Below are 26,796 nucleotides of genomic sequence, written 5' to 3' on the forward strand. Positions count from 1 at the left end.
CTGGCCCAGGAGCCTCCTGGGCGGGACAACTTCCGGAGTGCTCGGGGCCCCACCCCCAGACACGCCCCGCTCTCCCCTCCCACCCCGGCCTCGCGGGCCGCGGCTTTCAACTGTGGAAACGTTTGGTTTACTGGTTTTTTGGACCGGGGCGGGGGTAGGGGCGGGGGTGGGGGCTGGGGGTGCGGCGAGCGGGAGGAACCTAAACAGGTGGTGGAGTGGAGGCGACCCGCTTCCGAAGGCAGGCGGGCGGGGGAGGGGTAAGGGGGCGACTTTCAAAGGTGAGAGTCGCGAGCGGTTGGCGGTGGCGCAGCTTCGAAGGCGAACGGCGTAGAAGGCTGTGATCTACGGCCTCGTCCGCGTGTGCGCGGAGGGCGAAGGGAGAGCCAGGGCCCTACGCCAGTTTCCCGGACAAAATTCCCAGAGGGTCAGCGGCGCGCGGGCAGATAGCCACGACCCTCACCCGCCCGGCGGACAGGGCCAAGCGGGGAAAGCCAAGGAATCTCCCCTACCCCTCCACAGGCTGCCCTTAGGGTTTCTCTGTAAAGCGCGACGACGCGTTCTCAAAAGCGCCATTAATGCGACTCCATGCAAAGCGTCAAAATGCGGTGCGATACACGTATACGTGGGAAACCGGTTCAGCATTAAAGTTAAAGTGGAGCGGAAGGGGCTGCATTTTTTTATTTCTATTTATTTTTTGAGACTGAGTCTTATTCTGTCGCCCAGGCTGGAGTGCAGTGGCGCGATCTCGACTCGCTGCTTCCCTCCGCTTCGCAGGTTCAGACGGTTCTTTTGCCTCAGCCTCCCGAGTAGCTGGGATTACAGGCATGCACCACTACGCCCGGCTAATTTTTGTATTTGTAGTAGTTGGCCAGGCTGCTCTCGAACTCCTGACCTCAAGTGATCCGCCCGCCTCGGCCTCCCAAGGTGTTGGGATTACAGGCGTGAGCCACCGGCGGCCGGGAGCTGCGTTTTTGTGGTGGGCGGGAGTCTTGTTTCCGCAAGAATCGAGGGAAACGGCAGTGCAGGCCGGGGCGGGGTGGGGGTCTGACTCCCACCTCCGTCCCCGATTGGGGTCTCCAAGCGTGGTTAGCGGAGGGAGCCCCGGCTGCGGGTATGACGGTGGTTGTGGCAGCAAGAAGGCGAGTGTCACCAAGGGCGTCCTAGGCCCCAGTTCAGTGGCGCAGGGTCTGCAGGACACTAGGTGGAATATGAGAGCCAAGGGTCCCGGGGTGGCGGCGCGAACCCAGCGGCCTGCTTGTTGCGGTGGGTTGTCAGCCCGCGGGTCAAGTCCGCTGGAAGCAGAGAGGGGTCATCAGCGCCCTCAGCCACTGCGGCAGCTGGAGGCGGCCTGGGGAAAAGCGCGTGCTCCTTTGCTTCTAGCCCCTCGTGGAGTAGCGGCCGCTCACCAAGAGTACAGGAGAATGAGGCCTGGCGCTCCTGCCTCGGTTTCCCCACGCCGTAGCAGCCAAACATCTGCAAAACTTGTCAAGGCTGTCTGGGCAATCCGCACAGTGCGCCGGGCGAGCACACGACGCCTGCCACGCCCACACTTGCACACACGCGTTCTGCTGCACACACCATGGATCCCGCCCGCGGAAGGGGGCAGAGCTTTGGGAAACTGACACCCCCTCGAATGTGCTTATTAAGATACGGTTAAAATCCAGCCGTGAAGATGTACTGTCTGCTCTACTTTGTGTTTAGAATTAGAACATTCATAACGCAATCCCCCCAGGCCTTGGGCCTGTCTTGCACTCTCCTGGGTCAAGACTAACCACCCGAGGAAACCTGAGCGTCACTCCAACCCACTACGCGTGGGAGGAAGGCTCCAGACCCCTCTCTTCTGGGGCTGTTGGACACAGGCCAGAAGCAGGGTCTTCCGGTGAGCTTGAGACCCTGCGTGGCCAGCGGAGGTCCAGGGCCCCGCCCGCCCTCTGGGAGTGGCCCTTCCAGGGGACCGCGTGAGGCCGCTCGCACGCAGCACCAAACGGCGTTAGGCGAGGCAGGTGGGTTTAGAAGGGCCTTTTCAAAAATAAGGATGCTGCCCACTGGACAGGCCTAGTTCCCAGGGTGCAGGCGGCGAGGGTGCGCATTGCCTGCGCAGCCCAAGCCTGCTCCGCCGAGCCAAACCTGGCTCTCGGGGGCTCACCAGAGGCCCAAAAGGTGCTCAGTCAGGGCTGAGAGCGCGCTGGCAGCCTACCTGGGCCTTGCCTGACTTTCCAGAAATGCAGGGGCACTGAAGGGGGCAGTGCTGAGAGGGGACACTTTCCCACTGAGGAGGCGTGCGGAGCTTCTCCAACCACCCGTCACAATTAAGTGTGCCGGGGTATCTGCGGAATGGCGGGAGCTGCAAGACTCCGGGATCCTCAAAAGCCAGACCTACAGAAATGGAGGGGGCAGTGGGCAGGGGTCCGCGAACACGCGGGCGAGGTGGGCGCGGGATCCTCATCTTCCAGGAGGCCACTAGGAACACCTTGGAGGTGACGACTCCGCGGGCCGTTTCCCTTCCCCGCGCGCCCGCAGCCTCCGCCGTAGCCGTCACAATAGCTACAGCTACAGCCGCCCGCCGAAGGGCACACGGCTGCAGTAGCAGCAGCCTGACAAGTGTGATAAAATGATCTTCCTTAACTAAACTCGTAAAGCACTGGGCAATAAAACTCAATCTTCTGTAAAATCCAATTAAGTCATTATCTGACTGATTGTATCTTTAATTGAAAACAGAAATGACAGTAAATTTCTGTGATATATCAGGATCAATCGATACCGCTATACGATTCAGCCCCAAGAAGTGATTTATAATGTCAAACCTATATAGGTAACTCCACATTATTCTCTCTAAAACCACTGGTGGATGAAATTAAGAGTAAGTGCATTTAATAAAAAACAAGATGGTCAGGTTATTGATTACAACAGATGGGGTGAAATCAAATAGATGTTTTCAAAGCACAGAGCGAAGAAAATACAAGTAATTTCTTTTTTCCTGTTTAATGCCGCTCACCAAATATACACACAAGAAAATTCAGTCATCAATAACATTTTTATTTCAGGTACAGCTGCAACTAAGCAGAACAATGAATTTTTTTTAGACTAGTTTCATTTCAGGATGGCTTCTGTTACATAACAAAGTACTCCATAGCAATTTTTAACAAAATAATGAACTCAAATCTGTAGTAACTTTTGAAGATGTACTTATTTCCAAATAAGATTACAACCTAAGGTTACAACAGTCTAGATTGCATCCATTTTTTTCCAGTAGTAGAAAGAATGTATGATAAACTCATTCTACAAACACCACTCAGGAACTCTGCATCACTAAGGTCACTTTAAATTGCATTGTTTTCAAATTACACCCTTTACCAAAAACGCAGCAATTTTTTTTTTACAGGCTTTAATGTTTCTGATTATATTTCAGTTACGTTTTGGACTGGGAGGATGGGGTGGGGCTATTTCCAACAGCAACACACAAAATATATCCATTTAGCAGACTTCTAAAAAAAATCACTAATTTTGCCTGCTCTTTTCTTCTCACCCGTCAGGTAACGGCTAAATTTATATCTTTGCAGGTTTTTAAAAAATACTTAAAAAAAAAAACCCTAAGGCACCTAAGATTTCATTTTAAAACTAAAAGTAACATCTAATTCGATGACTCATTTAGAGGCACAGAAATGGCTTCACTTGAATGAATTCTTTTATTTCTTGAAAACTACTTGAAACCAGTGTCATTAAAAAAATGAACACTATTATTTAAACTCCGTGAGCAAAGCACTTAAATCATGCAGATGGTAGTCACCGACCCTAACGTATTACAAATGTGTTACAGCCTCTGGACTAAACGCTAAGGAATATAAACCAAATACGTTCTCAACAATTAAGATAGTATGAGTCAATGCAAAATATTAACAAACCCCATGGAAAGTGGAATAAGCCTGTTACTCCAAGTGAACCGCCATCGGCAGCAGGCACTGCTCACTCGTCCTCCTCGATGACGGGAGTGACTGTGAAGCTGCTGGGCTCCGACGCAGGCTCACATTCGAGCACTGCCTTTGTGCTCTCGTTACTAATAGGAGAGCTGCTCGAGAGGGAAACCAAGCCAGAATCTTGACTGCTGGGCGGCGAGAATACTGGGAAGTGAGGGGAGAGAGAAAGGGAGAAGAGTATGTTAAAAGTGGCTGGTCTTTATACATTCATTATTCAATTAGGTTACAACAAAGAAAGTGGCGCTCTCCATTTCTGTTCGGAGTTGAAAGTGTTTTTATAGACACTCATTAAAACCCCTAGCATTTCTTTAGAAAAAAAAAATAGTATTCTACACAGTATACCTATTTAACGAAAGGAGTAAGCTAGATAGCAGAGTTCCAGTTTAACGTTCATTAAAAAACAAAACAAGTCGGCTGCATCCTCTTTGGGAAACTATTTCCACCCTTCACCGGACTCCTCCCCTTTATGCAAAGGATGCTGATGAAACTTGTCAAGTGATCCATCTGACAAATTACCCCAAGCAAGACTCCACCCATGCATTTCCACCATGACAGGTAACCCACCCTACTTTTTCAGGGTACAGCAGGTGAAGTTGATAGCATATTAACTTTACTATTATTTCTCTTGGCATAACAGGACAAAGATGGGGGAAGGGGATGTCAGCATACATAACTTTTAAAAAGTAAAAGACAGTAAATGAGAGAAAAATTTTAAAAACAAAAGTAAATAAATTACATCACACTAAAATAGAAGTCAGATACGAATTGTGAAAGCAAACCTAGGAACATAGAACTCCACTGGAAAACCCACATTAAATATGAAGGATGCAAAAGTAATAATGTGTTAAGCAACTTTTGCAACCTTAGCAGCCACAGTAGATAAAAAACTTAAGCAAAAGGGTCTCTGACCTTCTTAACCTTAGCTGAGTTTAGATCCACCCCCAGAACTCCCTTCTGCCTAGTGTGAATGTAATTAAGGGGAAGCTGCAGTGGTAATTTCTCTCCTCATTAACTTCCTGATTGGTTTCAGCCTCAGGATTCTGCCGGGCAGTAGTTTGTCACCAATTCCAAATGGCCAATCGTTAATACTAATGTTTGTGTAACTAACTGCCAGCATCTGCCACGGCTTCTTGTACAACAATAATGGTGAAAGGGTACATTAGTGCTCCTGTGTTAATTCAGCTTGTGTTCATCAATAGGGAAATCTATGATGTAATTAGCAAAATGCATTGGGAGTTGAGTGCTGAAGTCATTTGTAGAGAACTAAATCATAGTAGAAGCTGTACTGGGTCCTGATGTGTTTGCCATCAATACTTATTATGTTTGGAATTTAATAAGGTATATTACCATGCTGAAAAGAGACCTTTTTACAACTGAGCACTATTTACGCTTGTTATGGGTTTGGAAAAGGTTTGCTGCAGCTAGTGGAACCACACAGAAATAAAAGAACAGAGCTGGGATTTAAGAAGCAGACCCTTAACCACTCCACTGGACCAAATTCTTTCAGAAAGCACCCTTCTTCCAGTGTGACATATGGGTAGACAGATAGACAAATGGATAGTTTTGTACAGCTACCTCAATATCCAAGAAGGAAAGAGAGGATCTGAAAATTCAGTAAGTGAATAAATTTGAAAAACAATTTAGGCAATTTCCTGACAAGCGGTTACTTTTTAATTGGTAGATTTATTTAGTCTTTAATAATGTAAATAAAAAGCAAAGGATGAGTTTGTAAGCTTTAAAATGTAGGAAAATAATTTTTTTTAATTTAGAGGGAGTCATTAAGTAGTATTTTATAACAAAAAAGCACGCATATGCATATATAAATATAGCAACCAAAACTAGGAACCTAGGAAATCTGAAGCCTTCATCTTATTACAGTTCATAAAAGTATCTTACTAAATTTGTATTGTTATATGCATTTAAATTCCCTGCAAATCCAAGGCGATTTATTAATTGTATACATTGCACCTGGCTGTCACATCTATGTACAGAGAAATGTTTTCCAAAGGCAGCAGACTTCTTTGAGATCTTGTTATTATACAGATCTGGAGAGCCGACTAAGAGCTTCCTGGAGTCCATGAGTTAATGTCCTCACCCCCACCCCCACCCCCAACCGGTGACAGAAGTTTCTCTGTATAGAAGGTATGGGGAAGAACAGTAAACGTTGCTGACTACTACCTGTATGCCACACACACACTTTAGTGAGGTATTTCACCGTCAAACCATCACTGAGAGAATTACTCTCCCCGTCTAACATAGGGTTCCCGTGCAAGCTGTCAAGGGCAGCACTGTCCTGGTTAGGCTGAGTCTGGCGTGCTCTGGCCCCTGCACCAACCTTCTCCTGAGCACCACATTTTGGAACTGGCAGCTGAACTTCCCAATCCCTGTGTGAGTTTAAGGAGGCAAAGCAACGGACCTTTGCCAAGCTGATGCAGAGGCTTGTAAAAGAATAGGTATGTGTTCTCCCAACATGTTCAGAGCCCTGGGCCTGTTTCCAGTTAGCAGCTGACTGGGAGATACCCTCTCCTCATTCAGCCAACTTGGGACTAAAAAGGGGAGGAGTGGGAATTTTGCCAAAGAAAGGAATTTGACAATATCCCCCTTTTGCTCTAACTTGCCTTATGAATATTTTCTTGGAAAGTACTCTTGCGACGTGGGGCCACAAAGCATGCAGAATGTTACCTGCACGGACTAGGGGGGCTCCAAGCATACTTTTAATGCATGACTGCACTCTAGAAAAATGTAAAACTCACCCTGTTTTGAAAAACAGCTCTATTTTTTATAGTGTTTCTCCACTCAAAATTTAAACCCATGTTATTTTTACATTTGTTCAAGGTTTAGCATTGTTTTTAAATAATAGCCTATTGAAGTTAGGGATAGTATCTGTTTAAACTCATTTTTGTATAGCACCTCATAGAGTTCTAAGTACATGAAAAGATTTAGTGTGTTTTTCCTTAGTGACTAATGTCCAAAATCACTTTTACTACCATCCTTAAAGATCGTCCCTCAAAGGTACCTTTTCCATTTTAATGCAGCTTCCTTGAACTTTTGGAAGGAGAAGGCTAATAGTTGACCGTTGTAAATTATTTTATACCAATTAAAAATTCAAAAATCGGCCGGGCGCGGTGGCTCACGCTTGTAATCCCAGCACTTTGGGAGGCCGAGGCAGGTGGATCACGAGGTCAGGAGATCGAGACCACGGTGAAACCCCGTCTCTACTAAAAATACAAAAAATTAGCCGGGCGTGGCGGCGGGCGCCTGTAGTCCCAGCTACTCGGAGAGGCTGAGGCAGGAGAATGGCGTGAACCCGGGAGGCGGAGCTTGCAGTGAGCCAGAATAGAGCGCCCCACTCCACCCCAGGCGGCGAGACAGAGCGCCCCTCCCTCTCAAAAAAAAAAAAAAAAAAAAATTCAAAAATCAAAATGATGCTTTTCGCTCTTTGATTCTAAGGGCCCTACACAAGGCTAATTTCAACTCAAAAGTCTTGTCTTAGGTCATTTTGTAAAAATGCTAACTCCTAGCGTCAGTGGCACTTTGGGGGAACAGATAGTATTGGTTGGTAGCACTAGAAATTGGTTCAATCTCTCTAGACAGCAATCTAGTGACATGTAATAAGAACCATAAAGCTGTTCAGCCCCTCTGACCTGGTAATTCCACTCTAGGGAATAACCCCAAAGAAAGGAAGAATAATTGAGCCTGAGATGCTCAACACACCATCAGTGAAGATGTTAATGTACTGCTCTCGCGCTTGGGGAAGGGAGTTGGGGCCAGCTGCACTGGGGATGGGACAGGAAGCATTCACAGGCAATAAACAATTAAGGATTACAGTACCCAATAATCATTGATAGCCTCCCAGCATTTACAGAAATGGAAGAAATTATTTCTGCACACCACAGCAGAGACGGAAAAGTAAGGAAAAGAAAAAAAGGAAAACCTGCCAATCTGATATTTTTTTGTGTTACAATGAAAGGTGGGTAAACCTCCGAGGCTGACCCTTGTTTGAACCAGTAAATCTAGTATCTGTTTTCTCTCAAGAAGCCTATTTGTCTACCGAAGCTACTGGGATGTTATTTTATTATGATTTAAAAATAAACAAAAAGCCTTACACAAGATCATTCTTACCAATGAGGGGAAAAAACACTTCAAGATGATTTTGATGCCATCTAACCATGAGTATTCTTTTTGAAAAATATTTATACTGTCAAAAAAGAAAACCTTCTTAAAAAAAACAAAAAAACTCTAAGCGCTAAGTCTTTTGACATTGCAAAGACCCCTGACTTTTAACTTGAATGATCTGTTGGAAGTCAATGGACTGGAATGAATAATTCTCTTCCAGTGATGTGAGAAAACAGGATATTCATGCTTTAAAAACATTTTTCCTTCCTCCATATGTTAAACACTATTAAGCTCCTAAGAAACCATTTTAAAATAAAATACAAGTGGCATTTTTCAGTTGTTAGCAACTCGTCATCTAGATGCTGACTGCCATGGCAGACAAACAAAATTGCTGGCCTCTTCAGTTTCCTAGACTTTGCAGGCGTAAGAAAGAATCTGATGAAAAGCTGATGAAAATTTCTTAAACAACAAATTCTTCCACTTCATGATAACCATAGTGTTTGGAAATAAAATCATGTGCAATCAATACCACTTAGCATATATTTAATGTTTCACAATAGAACTCTTTTCCAGAGTGGAACTGCTGCCCTTCTCACTAACATTTAAAATAATTAGGATTATCTTAGCTGTCCGAAGCTTGGCAGGTTCAGTTTGTACTTTCAAATAGCATTAATTCTTGGCACTCAGAACAAGGGATAAAAGGTAAAGATATGAATGGAGATCTTTATTCCACCTGATCTATCATGGATTAGCTCATTCTTTTCCAGTTCATGCCTGCACTCTAGTTAAGAATAAGGCTGAGCTGTAACTGATGTAATTAGAAACCACAAGCTGAGAAAAAAATAGCCCTTTGGTAATCTCCTCCATTTACTATAAATTTGCTAAAAAAAAGTAATGATCTTTGAAACAATTAAATGTGTTTTTCCCCGAGTGCAATTAAAGAGTAGTGATGAGAGAGTGGAGCATAGGACTGTGTTTTCCATAACACCATATCTTAGTTATCAGCTTTAAAATCGAATATCGGTTTTGAAGGGGGCTAGCTCTGCACTTTGCATATTGTAGAGAGAACTGGCCAATCACCGTAAATGAAAGATCCTATAGATGGAATCAGGTAAATTAAATGAAAGATCCTATAGATGGAATCAGGTAAATTATTAGTGCTTCCTCGTTGATACAACAATCACAGCCTTTGCAAGCACTGGGAAATAGCATACTTTGAAAACTAGGTGAACTTAACAGAAAGTACATATTTATGCAATATTACCTCTTTCCCTCTAAATTTCATGTAAAACATAATGTACACACAATTCACGAAATAATAGTAGACCAATTTTTTAACTCTCAAAAAGAACAGAAGCCAAGCAAGCATCCTTCTGCAGCAATGGCAGAGGCTGGGGGAGCACTGGCCTGGGAGTCTGAGAACCTGGGCTCACAGTCTGGTCCTACTGTAGTTGCAGATTAGTTTCCCTGCTGCTTGTGAAACTAAGTGATAATGCACCCATCAAATTTACTCCCCTCCCCACTTACAGAGTTCAACTGATAAGCAAAGGGAAGAAGCCTTTTTTGTTTATATTAACATGGTATGCAAAAAGAGAAGAGAAAGAAGGGGCGCATTCAGCCTTATACCCCACCAGAGACTCAAGCAAAATTAGCTCACGACAAGGTGTTTGTTCTCCAATGCCACCTCCACCCCACCCAGGCCCTCCTGGACCACAGCATGGCAGCTGGTAGGTCCCCAATGCCACCTCCACCCCACCCCACCCCACCCAAGCCCTCCTGGACCATAGCATAGAAAGCTGGTGGGTCCCCACATTCCCTGCTTGTTTCATGGAGGAGGTCACCACAAGCAAACTTGTGTCTCAAAGCCATGAATAAGCAACATGTCTATGGCAGCAGCCCTACCCTGATAGGGGCTCGGCACCCTTTGAAGTACCTCCTCTCCCCTCACTCCTCACCTTCCAAAAAACCCTTCCTGCCTGTCAGTAATGGTGATGCTCCAGACTGCTCCCTTGCCCCCAAACTCAGTCAGTTGTGGGAACTTTTCTCCCACTGACATCTCTTCCTAAACCTTCTCAGAGGTGAGCAAGCGTGCACACGAGGGTCTGACTCACTTTTACTGACTCAGTTGGCTAGTCCCATCCAGGGGTGTCGCATTTGGTGATACACCCAATCCAAACAAAGTCACTCTAAAACTATGTTTTAACCAAAATATATTAAGTCTTAACACCTAATCATCGTGTGGCTTTTAATTCCCTTTAGTAACAACATCCTGCAGTAAACCCACAGGCTGGCTAACTCTTTGCTCTCCTCTCCTCTCCAGTAAAATAAACACGACCTAGACTTTTAAGGAAACTCCTCTTGTACCTGGGACATTGTTTAAGCATCCTGTGCCCTAGTTTCTCCATCTGTGAAAAGGGGGTAATAACAGATAGTTGTGAAGATTACTGGAATAATGTTTACTCAACAAATATTAGTTCCCTTAATTCCTCTGTCAGCTGTCTACATCTCCATGTCTTAATGTGAGAAGATTCTTGCTTTTGAACACATCAGAATCATATCAGGATTTAGTGCAAGGTCTGTTTTTTCCAGGCAACACATACATGTTGCCTTTTTCAGAGAACCGGGAATACATGTTTACTATGTAATAGCCTGAATGTCACATCCAAGAGGCAAAACAACCTATTCCTCAATTGAACAGGGCCCTTTGTTAACATCAGTTCTGCCTTTTTCAATCTTTTTGAGGAGGGAGGTAAGAAAATGGCTGGCATCAAATCAAACACCAGAATGACTGGAACATACTTTATAAACCAAACAGAAAATAGTGTTATCATCCCATGATCAAGCAAACCATCCCTTCAGACTAGCATTTGGAGGAAGGAAGAATCTGTGGTTTTTGAGCCTAAGTTTGTCCTAAAAGTTGGGAACTCTGGGAAGTACATGGCACAGGTGTCAATGTCTCCAAAGCAGTACGGGTCTCATCTGTTCCTCATCTACAATTACTGGGTTCCTGGAGCCCTGTCAGAACGAGGCTTGCGTTCTGAGGAGAGAAGAGCAAAGAGTTACCCAGTGTGTGGGTTTACTGCAGGATGTTGTCACTAAAGGGAATTAAAATGAGGCATTCCAGAAACTGTCCCTGGGTCCGAATGCAACAGAGCAGAGGGGTCAGGCGTGTGGGCTCCGGAGGCGGGCTGTCTGTCTCACTACCTGAAGACCCTGGACGGGTCCCTTAACCTCTCCATGTCTCTGCTTCTTCACGTGTAAAATGGGGATACAGTAGAGCACTTAGGAGGATTCTACACAAGCCGTGGGGCCCCATTAAGTGCTACGTTCCCTCCTGTGGTCACTCACACATGTGGCCCGGTGACAGCCACATCTCAGCACCTGATGCTGTCTGAACTGAGCCCTGTTCCTAGCGTCACTTCTCAGCACTGCTCCCCCACTCCACTTCCCTTGTCTACACCTGCCCCACCCCACCCTACTTCATCTTTCTTGAGCTTGAAGAGGCAGCAGGCAGAAATGCAGCCTCCTTTCTGAGAGACTGTGTTCCCACCACACTGCATGCTAGGCAGGAGGGCTGAGGGAGGCCTGCTTCTGGCTGGCTCCTCTCACTTAGGAGTACCTCTCAGGCTGGGCCAAGCCCAGCTCCTACCCCTCAGCCAGGAGCAGCCACAGTCTGAGAATTGTCCCGAAAGACCAGGAGCTCTGCCATCGACACTGGCACCTCAATAAACACCCTCTGCCTCAGTTTCCTCAATTGTAAAAGAAGGTAATAAATATCTCACAAAGTTGCTTTGAGGACCAAGGAGACAAAATAATTTGTAAACCCTAAGGGTCTATACACTTGTTACTCATTATTTTCTGTCCCCTCTCCTCTGGCAGAAGCCTATACTCTTCTCTAGGAAAGAACTGTGAGTGTCTATACTCCACTGTAAATTAATAGGATTTTTATTAAACATTGGTTGAGAACACCTCTGAATGTTCTTGGACAAGTTTCAATTCCGAAGTGAGGGAAAGTCAATGATTGCTTTCTTCACCCCTCTTTACACACCAAAAGACTGACAGTTAAAATGAATTCCAAGCTAAAACCTGAGCCTATTGTTTGTGCTTTTCACGGCATCATGTATAGGCTTCAGTGACACTTAACCATTCCTGAGGCTGGGCCAACAGGCAAGCTGCCTCCACTGAATCAGGCTAGGGCAAAGAGCCAGGAGAACCACCTGGAGGCAAAGACACAAAGTTCACAGGGTGAAAGACAAACCTCGGACAAATGGAAATTGAGCTGAGAATGTCTACCATCCACTGTCCAGCACAGTGCAGAGCACATAGTGGGTGTTTAATAATGGATGCATGAGTGAGAAAAACGATGGAATTTAGCCTTCACAACACACACTGCAACCACGAAACAGGACAAACCCATGCATGCACTGGCAAAGACAGTCTCAAGTCTAAAACCAGTTTAAGGTGGCCGGGTGCGGTGGGTCATGCCTGTAATCCTAGCACTTTGGGAGGCCGAAGCAGGTGGATCACCAGAGGTCAGGAGCTCAAGACCAGCCTAGCCAACATGGCAAAACCCCATCTCTACTAGAAATACAAAAATTAGCCGGGCATGGTAGCACATGCCTGTAATCCCAGCTACTCGGGAGGGCTGAGGCAGAAGAATCGCTTGAACCCGGGAGGCAGAGGTTGCAGTGAGCTAAGATCGTGCCCCTGCACTCCAGCCTGGACAACAGAGCAAGACTCCATCTCAAAAAACAAAACAACAACAACAACAATAAAACCAGTTTAAGGAGTTTAGAGTACAAGTGTGTGAATCAATTCTGCTTGTAGTTACTACATAGTGACTCTATGCAAAGCCTGGACACAGAAGCAAAGGGAAACGCAGCATCAAACACACCCTCTGACAAGTGGTGGCACCAGGACCCTGTCAGCCCAGGCCAAAGGCCAAAGACCCTAACTTTTAATGAGTTCCTCAGGGACTCTGTGCAATGTAAATGAGTGCTCAGATCCACATACAGGTGCCATGACTGGGTTGGCCACACACATCACAACTGCATTTGAAAACAGACTTAAATACATACATGATCATCTCAGTAACGAAGGCAGGCTGGGCAAAGAAGATGCTCTACGAGTCGTCTCTGAAATAGACTTGTCATTCGATTCTGGGAAAGCTGTTTTCTCAGATACAAAAGGAATCAAACCCATAAAGTAGGCTGTGACGTTTGCCACTCTACAAACTAGGTTGGCTGTCCGGATATTTTGCAGTAGGAGAAAATTTTAAAGCAGTCTTGCAGAAGAATCACAGATGCTCCAGCCTGAAAGGGTAAGATGTGATGGAAATCCCAACCTTGATAGGCATCTCGTTAAGGCTAAGAAAAAGGATTACAGTTTTGGAGTCAACACCACTGCCAGGGGAGCTGGTCACAATAATGTCAACACTGCCTTCTCATCTAGAGCTCCAATGAGCTTGGTTTCCTATCTAATCCACAAACCGCAGTTAGCCTTTAGCTTTAGATTTATATAATCTCTGATAAAACACAATGTTTAACAAAATATTTATACTTCGGATGTGCATCTTTAGCTATATGGTTTTTACAAAGTTTTTCATTTAAAAATATTCCGGGCCAGGCGTGGTGGCTCATGCCTGTAACTCCAGAAGGGTTAGAAGATCCAGAAGGGTGGATCACCTGAGGTCAGGAGTTTTGAGACCAGCCTAGCCAACATGGTGAAACCCTGTCTCTACTAAACGTACAAAAATTAGCTGGGTGTGTGCCTGTAATCCCAGCTACTTGGGAGGCTGAGGCAGGAGAATCGCTTGAACCCAGGAGGTGGAGGTTGCAGTAAGCTGAGATCACGCCATTGCACTCCAGCCTTGGTGACAGAGCAAGAAATCCAACTCCAAAAATAAAAATATTCTGATACTTTGCAATTAAGTGGATATGATAGAAAGTTCCCAAGCCATTTCTCAAGTAGAATTTGTATAGACTTTGCAGCTTATAATTTGAAAATAAATATTGTGGCACAAATGATATGCTAGTAGCACGGTAGAGGATTGCATACAGCAAATTATTTTCTCTTTACTACTAGGAGGCTCATATTCTTCAAAAAGCAAATATTAATACTATTTATGGTGAACGTTACATGTAAGACACAAAATTTCAATGTTGGCTTATCATACTATGCCAACTATTTCCTACTGTTTCTTTCTAACTATAACTAGCATTAATGAAAATTTAAGATTCGTAAATTATTAATATTTTCATCTTTTTTTTCTTTTTTTAAAGGCAGAGTCTCGCTCTATCCCCCAAGCTGGAATGCAGTGGCACGATCTCCGATCACTGCAACCTCCGCCTGCGGGTTCAAGTGATTCTCATGCTTCAGTCTCCCAAGTAGCTAGGATTACAGGCGCCCGCCACCACATCTGGCTAATTTTTGTTATTTTTAGTACAGCCAGGGTTTCGCCATGTTGGTCAGGCTGGTCTGGAACTCCTGACCTCAGGTGATCCACCTGCTTCGGCCTCCCAAAGTGCTGGGATTACAGGCGTAAGCCACTGCCCTCAGCTAAATATTTTCTTCTAAAATAGAAGAAGGAAGCAAATACCAGGACACATCTAAATAGAACATATACCAATTGAAAAACAATCAAGATTGAATATTTTAGGGATTTCCAGACAGGAGAATACATGCCTATTCAAAAGTTGCACATGTTATTTTACGACCTAAATATAACACGGCCATCATGGATGATAAGGTAAGTTCAGATTACAGAAGCAGGTGCACACTGTTTAGGAATGGTTCACATTAAGGGTGAAGAGAAATAAGAAAATAACAGCACAGACTGTGTACGCTTTTCTGAAATAATATTTCTATACATTGCATAAGACTCCAATTGCTAAAATTCTTTAATATATGTATTTCTTAAAACGTTTTTGTGGTTTAAATACCTTCTGTCCAATTAGCCCCAAGAAAGGACTTTAACCCTAAAGAGATTTAGTCTCTGGCCGGGCGCGGTGGCTCCCACCTGTAATCCCAGCACTTTCAGAGGCCGAGGCGGGCGGATCACGAGGTCAGGAGATCGAGACCATCCTGGCTAACACGGTGAAACCCCATCTCTACTAAACATACAAAAAAAAAATTAGCCGGGCGTGGTGGCGGGCGCCTGTAGTCCCAGCTACTCGAGAGGCTGAGGCAGGAGAATGGTGTGAACCCGGGAGGCGGAGCTTGCAGTGAGCCGAGATCGCGCCACTGCACTCCAGCCTGGGCTACAGCGAGACTCTGCCTCAAAAAAAAAAAAAAAATAAATAAATAAATAAAAATAAAGAGGTTTAGTCTCTAGGCAATATAAGGCATTCAGGGAATGTTACTGTTACTGCGCCTTCTTCTCTCCAGGTGTTTATGATATTTTTAATTGTTTCAGGACAGGTGAGCTCATGCTTATGTTTTGACAGGTATTTTAGTCTGCCTTCAAGAAAAGATGTTCCATTGGGTATGGACATAAAGGCGGCAACGATCAACACCGGGGACTACTGGCGGGGAGGCAAGGGTTGAAAAATTAACTGTTGGGTAATATGCTCAGTACCTGGGTGACAGGATCATTCATACCCCAAGCCTCAGCTTCATGCAATATGCTGACGTAACAAACCTGCACATGAACCCCCTGAATCTAAAATGAAAATTAAAGGGAAAACAAAAAAGGTTTTCCTTTTCCTCCCTAGCTGCAGCCCACCTCAAGCCAAACTTAATTGTAGCCTTTCTTAAGGGGCTTCTCAGAACAACCACCTATGATCTCTGGGTGGGACGATCCCGGAAAGGCCTATTGGTACTGGGTCAACAGAGCGAGGCTCTGAACTTCAGGAAAGATAGGCTGGCAGTTATTTACCAAAGCATGAGACAAATTTTTATTTAATTATTTCTTCCCCTGGTCAACAAATTGGCTTCTTCCAGCATTTGCTTAATTTTTTATTGCAGTAAAATACATATAGCATAAAATTTATCATTTTACCATTTAAAAATTGTATGGCCTTTTAAATTTTAGGTTTTTTTTTGTTTTTTTTTTTTTTTTTTGAGACAGGGCCTTCCTCTGTCACCAAGGCTGGAGTGCAATGGCTCAATCATAACTCACTGCAGCCTCACACTTCTGCGCTCAGGTGATCCTCCTGCCTCAGCTTCCCAAAGTGCTGGGATTACTGGTATGCACCACCACCCTGGCCCTTAACCATTTTCAAGTGTAGCGTTCAGTGAAGTACATGCATTTGAAGTACATTCACAACCATTGCCACCTTCCATCTCCAAAACTTCTTCACCTTCCCAAACTGAAATTCTGTACTCATTAAACAATAACTGTCCATCCTCTTCTCCCCTCAACTCCTGGCAACCACCATTCTACTTTCTGGCTCTATGATTTTGACTACTGTAGGTACCTCATATAAATGGACTCATACAATATTTGTCCTTTTGTGTCTGGCTTATTTTACTTAGCATAACGTTCTCAAGTTTCATCCATGTTGTGGAATACATCAGAATTTCCTTCCTTTTAAAGACTAAATAACATTCCATTGCATGAGTATACACCATTTTGTTTATCCATCCATGCACTAGTGGTCATTTGCGTTGCATCCACCTTTGAATAATGCTGATATGAACATGGGTATACAGATATCTCTTTTGACACCCTGCTTTCAATTCTTTGGGGTATTTACCCAGAGCAGAACTGCTGGACCGTGTGGTAATTCCATCTTTAATTTTTTGAGAACTGCCATATGGGTTTCCACATCGTTTCACATCCCCACTGGTAATGCACAAGAGTTCCAACTTCCCCACATCTCAGCAACACTTATTTTCCGTTCACTGATTATTTTTTAAATGACAGCCATCATAATGGGTGTGAAACACAGGATTTAGTTTTTTGCTGCTGCTTTTTTTTGAAACAGGTTTTCCTACCCGTAGCCCGACTGGAGTGAGTGGCACTATCACGGCTTACTGCAGCCTCGACTCCACGGGCTCAGGTGATCCTCCCACCTCGGCCTACCCAGTAGCTGAGACTACAGGCATGTACTATCATGCCTAGCTAATTTCTTGCCTTTTTAGTAGAGGCAGGGTTTTCGCCATGTTGCCCAGGCTGGTCTTGAACTCCTGGGCTCAAGCCATCCACCTGCTTCAGCCTCCCAAAGTGCTGGGATTACAGGCATGAGCCACCACACCAGCCAAGTTTTTTGCCTCTTTTATACTAATCTTTTCCTTCCTTCCCTTCTTCCTGCTATCCCTTAGTCGTGACCTACTGTCATGTCTCTATTTTATTACACAGTAATGCTGGAAAACTGGCTACTGTTGAAGTCCCAGAAAACTTTCCTCGTGCTCACATGTAACCTGCTGGTCACCAATGCCAGTGGCCTGCCCTGCTTTCTCCCGCCCTCTCTCAGGAGCACTGGACAGGTGCCCATGCCCTACCCTCTCCCTCCTCTCCAGTCTTCAGGCCACAGTACTCTCTTTTCTCCAGGCCCTCCCCACTCCACTGACCACCTGTTCTCTAATCCAACCCTGAGCACTGACACTCTCCAACTGCTGAACTGGGTTCTCTTTTGTCACACAAGGCTTTAAATACCACCTCCTTGCAAATGACTTCACAATGTATATCTCTTTCCCTGACTTCTTACTGAGCACTATGTCTGTATTTTAAATAGCTAACGAACGGCCAGGCGCAGTGGCTCATGCCTGTAATCCCAGCACTTTCGCGGGCCAAGGCAGGCAGATCACGAGGTCAGGAGTTCGAGACCAGCCTGGCCAACATGGTGAAACCCTGTCTCTACTACAAATACAAAAATTATCTGGGTGTGGTGGCACGCACCTGTATTCCCAGCTACTAGGGAGGCTGAGGCACGAAAACTGCTTGAACCTGGGAGGCAGAGGTTACAGTGAGCCGAGCTCTTACTACTGTACTCCAGCTTGGCAACAGAGCAAGACTCCAAAAAATAATAACAAAATCAAGCCCAAACAACAACAAAAAAACAAACAAAAAAAACTGAACCTACCAACTTCTCCTCCTCCAACAGCCTACCTGACCCTCCCTCATCTCTTGGGTCTTGGGCTCACCCTCTTCTCTAGCCAGCTCAGACTCAAAGCTTAAGACTACTCCACCTCCCTCCCACATCTAAGCAGCTGTTACATCCTGCTCTCTTGAACTCTGCCATATCCCTCCTTACACATATCCCTCCTTTCCAATGCCCTATCCCACCACACCCTCATCTAAATTCTGGCCTTCATCCCCTTGCACCGTCTCTGCTAGCATCTAGTGCCCTATCCAGTCCCTTCTCTCTCTGCTTCACTTCACCCTGGTGGCCATTACGCTTCCAAAAGCACGTCTCTGACATCTTTCCTAAATAAACACCTTTGGTGGTTTCTGCAAAGGTCCAAGCTCCCTAGCCTGGCATTTGAAGAGCAATCTGATTTCCCACTTCTCCCCTGTGCTTATTAAGCCACGTCCTAGCCTCTCTCCTGCTCCACATGCCTGCACAGACCTCTAAGGTCCCCTGCCTTTGACGCTGAGTTCATGCCAGTCCCACAGACTCTCCCTAATCTCCACAGCTTAACAATCAACTCAAATGCCAACCTCCTCTAATCCCTTTAAGCAGAAGCAACCCCCCCTTCTCTAATGCCCACAGTACTGCACCTTTCTTGTGCCACTATCACTTTCACTCTCATTATGGATCTAATGACTCCCCTACAGACCAGAGGAGGGACCATGTCATGGTTCTATCTTTAAAGCCCTTTGGTGGCCACTAGTTAAAAGACTTACATGTGGCCAGCACTCAACAAATAGTAGTTGATGAATAAATGAAAGATCACTGTCATGAGGCAAAGCCAGCCAATCTGCTTCCTAGATCAATCGTCATCAGCACACTAGGTAAGAACGCACGGAAAGAACGGTGGAGAGCCAGCTGTGGCAAGACAGCAGAGATGACTGCTGCCCCCACATCAAGGAAGGGGCGAGGGAAACTGAGACGCAGCTGAGGCAGCAGTGGAGAGGGAGTACAACAACAGAAGCGGCAACGAACCCAAAACCTCAAGAATGGGTCAGCTTCCTGCAGGCGAGAGAGAATAATCCACTTGATAAACTTTCTTGTCATCAAAGGTCGGGGGGCAGGGGCCTTTGACAACTGCAAGAGAAGATTTTCGTCATTTAGAAAATGCATGTATGTGAAACAGATAATTTCTCAGTGATGGCGAGTTAATGAGGCATCTCGAATCTACCCTTAAACTCAGTCCTTGGATGGGTATAACTAAACTCCAGACACTAACAGAAATATCAGAATGACTAAAGCTAGAAGACTGAAAAGATACATAGGCTTTTTTTTTCCTCCATAAGAAAGGAGGCTTATTAAAGCTACTACCTTAAAAAATAGATAAGGGGTGGCCATCAGATACGTTTTGGATAGATCACTTTCATTATTAATTGAAAATGTAAACAAGATAAGTAAGCTTGACTCCACATATATAAAATTCTGCATCCAACAATGAACAAATCCGCATTCTTCACAGGCACACACAAAGCATGTATGCAAAATAACCATGTACCAGTCCACAAAGAAAGTCTCTACACATTTCAAAGATGTGTATCTTTCAAAACCTTTGATGTCTTAGAGACTTAAGTCTCTAGGCTATGAGAATATCTCCTAAGGAAAAAAATCCTTTCAGCTTTAAAAAATGATCAACCAAAAAAGAATATAAATTTCACTGACTCTGCCTAACCAACATGACAACACTTGGTCACAATATAATTAATTTCACCCTTAATGTTACTGTTGAAATTATTTAAATGACCAGGCACTGACTCCAACCCACACACTCCTCCCTGATCCCACATTCCAAGTAGATCAGGTATTTTCACACTTGGTTCATCTTCAGTGAAGACTGTAATTACATCTTTAATTTGAAAAAAAGAGTGGAAGTCCAGCACTCACTGCATTATTGGCTGGCTTCGAAGCTCAGGGCAAAGAGCAGTGAAATAACGAACGGCGACCTCAGCTCCTTCAAGCATAAGTAATCTGCTAATTTCAGAAATTACCAGCTCATCTCAAAAGTGACCAATTTACATGTAAAAATGCTTTCTGCTGTTAGGCACAAGCTTCCTGGGAATCAGAAATGTTATTTCAATTGCACAAATTCTCAGGTTTATGGGCTGCCTGGCCTTTTGATTACACCATAATTTTAAAAGTATAAATTGTAGAACATGTTTTATTTCATGTCCAAGGTGTTGGAGGAGCCTCTTTGGGAGCCAAGTACTCTAAAGAAAACAATGACTACTGTTAGTCCTTTTTATTTCTTAATCTACGTCCACAACTAGCTAAAACTCACGCATAAAAGGCAGTGTGGTGCTAATTTGGTTACTTAATTCACAGAGTATTTACTGGGCATCTGCTCTGTGCCCAGCACTGTTCTAGATACAGGGGATATGGCTGTGAATAAAACAAGGCTCTGTTCTCAGAAGAAAAACACCTGTAATCAGACACACCTGGGATTACATTCTGGCTGGGTCATTTACTAGTTATGTGACCCTGGGCAATCATTTAACAGCTCTGAGCCTCAATTCCTCATCTATTAAAGGAAAACAACAATGTTAAAGGCTGTTGTGATTTTAAAAATCTATACATAGCATAGCAAGCTCCTTAGCTCAAAATAGGCATTGAATGGACATTGGCCCCCTCCCTTCCTGTAATAAGAGAGCAGATAATCAGTAAGGGCTTCAAACTGGCACCAGGGACTCCCTGAAACAGAATCAGAAGAAGGGGCCATATTTCTCTATTATGTGTTTGTCTGGTCCTCTGCGCCTTCCTCACATCTGTGCTTCTTTTCTGTTCTTAGGTATCCTGTGCCCCCTGGTCCACTCCCAGGGTCTCATTTCTGTCAAATTATAACTTACACCCTCCCTCAATCCGCTCCAGAACACTTCTATTCTTTGAGTATATTGCTTGCAGCTCTTCAAAGAAAAGCATTCAATTAAACTAATTTACCCAAGGGGTACATGCAAGCTGCATGCTGCCAACCCCCTTGTTGATATTTTCATTTTAAAGAGGAAGCTTCTAGACACTGCAGAGATGTCATCTTTAGGGGCAGGGCAAATTGCTGAAGTGTCGTCTGCACCATTCAGTATACAGGATGCACTGCTAGGTAAGTGGATAAATCAAGTTTTATTTTTACTGCATCAAATTTTCATAATTTACATAAAAGACGCATTCTTGCTGATTAAGGTTACTGTCCATGTCTGGTCTGTGTTTCCAGCTTACCAGAGGCTCAGCCTTTCAAAGTGATTTACCAGGGAGCTAATCTCAAAATCATCGGTTTCTCTTTAACTCTGCCTTCCAGGAGCTTAACTAGAATGCAGTCCTTACAGCCAAACACAAATGACTGGTATTTAAAGAAAAATATATATTAAAATAAATTTATTTTTCTGCTAGCAGTTAACTCTCACGTTGTCTAGTGCTTCAATGAGGCTCTAGGATTTAATTATTTGTCAGAAATTTTAATCAAATGAACTTTTAATTATTTCCATTAGCAAATATTACTAGTTGTAACACTGAATCAGATAAAATTGAGAGAAAAGGCAAAAGACACAAACATTAGCATTAGCTAAGTAATAAGCCTGGTAGTAAGGGGGATATACTTTTCATAATCCTAAACCAAGGCCATCCATTTATTTAAAAAGCACTTATAATTTTCTATATCAAAACAACTATGAAACAATAAAGGACGAAACATTTTTGTTGTAACAAAAAGTGATAGAAAAAGACAGAAAGCAAGGATAAAAGGAAATCCAATAAAACAGTCATTTCTGGAAACAATGCTTTTCACTTGAACTGTAGGAGGGAGATGCTTTCTTTAACGAGTCGGGGCTAAGAGACACTGGGGAAATGAAACAGGAATTCTTAGGAAGGCTCATGTACCAGCCTAAGGCAGGAGCTGGTACATGCTGACTTGGGGAAGCAGGCTTGTGAAATGAAGTTCAGCCCACATTATTTATTAGCATAATTATTAATAATAATTACTACCATTCATTGAGCCCCTATCATGTTCCGGCACTGTACTTTACCATCTTCACGAAAACCCTTTGGGGAGGTGGATATTAACATCCTTACTTGACAGATTTTAAAAACAGACTCAGATTAACATGCCCAAGCTCACACAACTGCTGAATATCAGAGCCAGAATTTGTACTCAGGATCTGAATCTGGGACTGTCCACAAGAGACCACAGTGCATCACAACAAGCTTGCCGATTGTATTCCTCACGCTGCCTCCTGCTGACCCAGAGAGCCCTCTGCAGTGAGCTTTCCTCTTCTTCACATCCACAGATCTGTTGCCCAAGTACCTCTCTAGATAGTCATGATTTTGCTGCAAAAAGATAGCTTTCAAGTCTAAGGCATCAACTGAGTTGCAGGTTTGCCTTCTAAAAATGAGCTGAGCAAGGAGATATCCAAGAGACCCCAATTCCCACATCTTTCCACTTTCCAAGCAGAAGAGACTTCAATAAAACTACTATATGATCCAGGAATGCTACTTCTGAGTGTATATTCAAAGAATTGAAATTGGGATCTTGAAAAGGTATCTGCACACCCATATTTACTGCAGCACTAGTCACAGTACCCAAGGAGTGCGTGGAAGCAACCTACATGTCCACTGACAGACAGATGAATAAGGACAATGTGCTATATGCATACAATGGAATATTATTCAGCCTCAAAAAGAAGGAAATCTTACCATGTGCAACTGAATGAACCTGGAGGACACGTGCTAAGTGAAATAAGCCAGACACGGAAGGACAAGTACTCTATGATTTCCACTTACATGAGAAATCTAAAATAGCCAAACTCACAGAAGCAGAGTAGAATGGTGGCTGCACGGGCTGAGAGAAAGGGAAAACAGGGAAGTGCTTCAAGGGTACAAAGTTTCAGTTACACAAGATAAGTCCCAGAAATCTGTACAACTTGGTGCCTACAGTTAACAATACTGTATTTTATGCTTAAAAACTTGCTAAGAGGGTAGGTCTTATGTCAAGTGTTCTTATCATGAATAAACAAAATAATAAAGCAGACAGTAAGAAACTTTTGCAGGTGATGGGTAGGTTTGTGGCACAGATTGTGGTGATGATTTCACGGGTGTATACTTATCTCCAAAGTCACCAAGTTGTACACACTAAATAAGAACAGCTTTCGGTATTGTCAATCATACTTCAGAAAAGCTTTTTGTGGGTTTTTTTTTGTCTTTTTTTTCCCCCGAGAGAGGGTCTTGCTCTCCCAGGCTTCAGTGCAATGGGACTATCATAGTTTGCTTGCAGTTTCAAACTCCTGGGCTCAAGCGAGATCCTCCTGCCTCAGCCTCCCAAGTAGCTAGGACTACAGGTAAACGTCACCATGCCGGCTAATTGTTTTATTTTTTGAAGAGAAAGGCTTTGTTGCCCAGGCTGAGCTTAAACTCCTGGCCTCAAGGGATTACAGGTGTGAGTCACTGCACCTGGCAAGTGTGTGGGGTTTTTTTTGTTGTTTTTTTGAGATGGAGTCTCGCTCTGTTGCTAAGGCTGGAGTACAGTGGCATGATCTCGGCTCACTGCAACCTCTGCCACCCGGATTCAAGTGATTCTCCTGCTTCAGCTTCCCAAGTACCTGGAAGTACAGGCACCCACCACCACACCCGGCTATTATTTTTTTTTTTTTCTTTTTTGTATTTTCAGTAGAGACAGAGTTTCACCAGGTTGGCCAGGCTGGTTTCGAACTCCTGACCTCAAGTGATCCATCCACTTTGGCCTCCCAAAGTGCTAGGATTACAGGCATAAGCCACCGCGCCAGCCGGCTTTGTTTTTAAAGGGAGAGACTTTAAGGACCCATTGTGTGATTGGGTGGAGTGAAGTGTTTGGCGGCCACTCATCTGTTTGCTGCCTGGCAAATTCTGAGTGTTTCAGTCAACACAGTGTAAGCTACTTGGTAAAATTCCAGGTTTTCTTTTAAATCAACCACTTGTTGCGGAGCCTCCTGGGCCCAAACGCAGCAGAGCACAGAGGAAGGATGGTCTGTCCCGGGCCAGCAGAGAGGCTTCCAACAGGCTGTGGAGAGGATACTGACTTCCACAGACTCTAGGGCATCTAATGGTAGAGTCTGAAATGGAACCGTAGGGTCTGGGAATTTGAAAGCTACCAGACACCCAGATGTCAAAGAGTTTTCAAGAAATCTTGTTTTTCCCAGTAGTTTCATGACCCTGTGGAGAGGAGAGGAGAAAAAATGGGCCAAATAATCTTCCTAATATAAAAGCTTTGCTTTTCCCTTCATCTGATTTAAGATAATGATGAGAAAAACTGTTCATTAAAGCACACTCTCAACAGAGGGAGGACGGGCGGGCCTGAGCAAGCAGGGGGTGGGTTGCAACCAAGGCAGGCTCCACCCCACAGGCCTCAAGCTCCCCACTGTGTTCCCAAAGCACAAAGCAGCAGCACAGGAGGCCCACATTCTGTGCAAATCCATACGGATGTGTTTTCAGAGTAGATAAGTAATTACCCAATTCCACCTCATGTGACCTTCCATGAAGTCAGGGTGGAGAAAATGAAAAATGAACTGATTCACCCCAGTGACCTCCAGCGCCTCCCGGTCAGCAGCAGCAAGGGCTCCTGGAACATCTAACAGAAACACGGCATGGCTGACCCCAAGCCCGCTGCTGGGAGAAATCCATTCATCAAAGAAGCTAACATAGAGTCCAGCTCCGGCTCAGATCTATGACTCCAGCGACAGGAAATGGTTAGTAGTACAATAATAAAACTTGACTTCAGACAGTATTTGTCTTGAAGGGCTATACCGTCCCCTTGGGCAAGTCATCTCTGGGGCCTCAGTTTCCACATCTAAAGTGAAGGCGTTGGTTGGGAGGCGGAGGCTGCAGTGAGCTGAGATCGCGCCACTGCATTCCAGCCTGAGCAACAGAGTCAGACTCTGTCTCAAAAAAAAAAATAAAAATAAAGTGAAGGGGTTGAGCTCAGTGACCTCCAACTTCCAGAATTTAAATTCTATCATTTTGTTATGATTTCTCCAATCTCCATTTCTTTTAAGCTCTAAAGGTTTGGTGCCTGCTCAAAGTCAGAATAAATGGAGTACAGAACAAGAGAGGATAATTTAGAATTGAGTGATTACTTCTGAAGCAAGAAATTACGAGCTTTCCTTCCTTAATAGACACATTAACATTTTCTGTCAATAATGGACTAGGCCTGGGTGTTCAACCTTTTGGCTTCCCTGGGCCACAATGGAAGAATAATAATTGCCTTGGGCCACACGTAAAACGCACTAACACTAACGACAACTGATAGGCTTTAAAAAAATCCCAAAACGATCTCATAATGTTTTAAGAAAGTTTACAAATCTGTGTTGGGCCACATTCAAAGTCATTCTGGGCCGCACGTGGCTGTCGTCCTGTGGGTTGGACAAGCTTGGACTAGGTTCTTTCCATTTACTGGAATTCAGCCACTAAATGGGGTAGGGTTCAATTCCTCCATCCTTCGGCTGCTGTAGACGAGTTGCTTCAAGTGACATAATGACAGCCTCTGCCTCATAATAAACTGCCAATCATGTAACGGGTCAAAATCAAATCATCAGCTAACTGTGCATGATGAATTTCCTAACATTATTGGCTCGTTGGTATCTTGATGGGCACAGTCTATGAATCCAGTCCTTGCACTGTCAGGCACTGCTCTTTTGTGTGAATCTCAACTACTGCCAGTGTAACCTTGCAGACCTGGACGTACACACCCATTAGCACAGAAAGGACATATTCCCCAATCCTTCCTACCAAGGAGACAGCACATTTTTTAGCCCAAGTGGAAACATAATTGTCCCCATATCATGTCAACAAGAGAGCAGAGTGGAACTGCCTTCTGCTTTCTGGGTTTCTTTTGGGGAGATCGGCTAGTAATGAGAAAGTAACTACAGGGAAGGAAAGTCGCAAGGCTCTTTACTGGAACCTCTGTTTGTACAAAAGCCAGTGTTTTTATATGGAGATTGATTGGGATTCAGTGTGAGGTCGCTGTTAGGCAGAGATGGACTATGCCGGGGCTTGTCTTATGACCTGTGACCCACTCTTGTACTTTTCTTGCAGAGGGAGGAGAGAGCCACAGTAGATGAAATGGTCGTTACCTGGCACTTCAGGCACTACACAGAGGCTGGATGGGGCACCTCCCTTACCACACTGGCTGTGATGGAAATGGAAATAAAAACCACCACTAGACTCCATTTCCCATCCATCTAAAAGACAAAAATGTACATGTTGGATAATACCGAATTGCTAGGAATACACTGCTGCTAGGATTGTAAATGGGTGCAGCCAGTCTTGGGGTTCATTTGGCAGTATTCAGTACAACCTTACTTGCAGGCTTTCAGCTCCCCAGAAAAACACCAGCACAATTGCACAAGGAGAGGGCAGCATTTGATTGTCACATCAAAAAAAAAAAGAAAAGAAAAAGAAAAATAACATGACTGCCAATAAATAAAGAAATTAACTAATAAACCATGCTCCATCCAAACTGTGGAATCGTACGTGCCAGTTAAGAATAATAAAGTAGACCTACCTGTACTAAACATGTAAGATCTCTAAGACCAAGCACTGACTGAAAACAGGAAAGCGCTGAGGAGCAATACATTGACTACAACACCCTTATGTTAAAAAGCCAAGCAAACCGCATTTCTACA

General features: G+C 44.3%; 1 protein-coding gene across 2 annotated transcripts in view; it reads right to left on the reverse strand.

Moving 5' to 3' along the window:
- Positions 1 to 3,015: 3,015 nt before the first annotated feature.
- Positions 3,016 to 26,796, reverse strand: part of DMRT1 (doublesex and mab-3 related transcription factor 1) — a 131,143-nt gene continuing 107,362 nt past the window's right edge. For both annotated transcript variants that reach the window (XM_032138041.2, XM_058431529.1), the window contains exon 5: positions 3,016 to 4,118. In XM_032138041.2, coding sequence (XP_031993932.1) covers positions 3,964 to 4,118 — 155 coding nt within the window. In that variant the 3' untranslated portion in view covers positions 3,016 to 3,963. The remainder of the gene's footprint in view (positions 4,119 to 26,796) is intronic.

This window comes from Hylobates moloch, unplaced genomic scaffold, assembly GCF_009828535.3.
Source record: "Hylobates moloch isolate HMO894 unplaced genomic scaffold, HMol_V3 SCAFFOLD_19, whole genome shotgun sequence".
Taxonomy (NCBI): Eukaryota; Metazoa; Chordata; class Mammalia; order Primates; family Hylobatidae; genus Hylobates; species Hylobates moloch.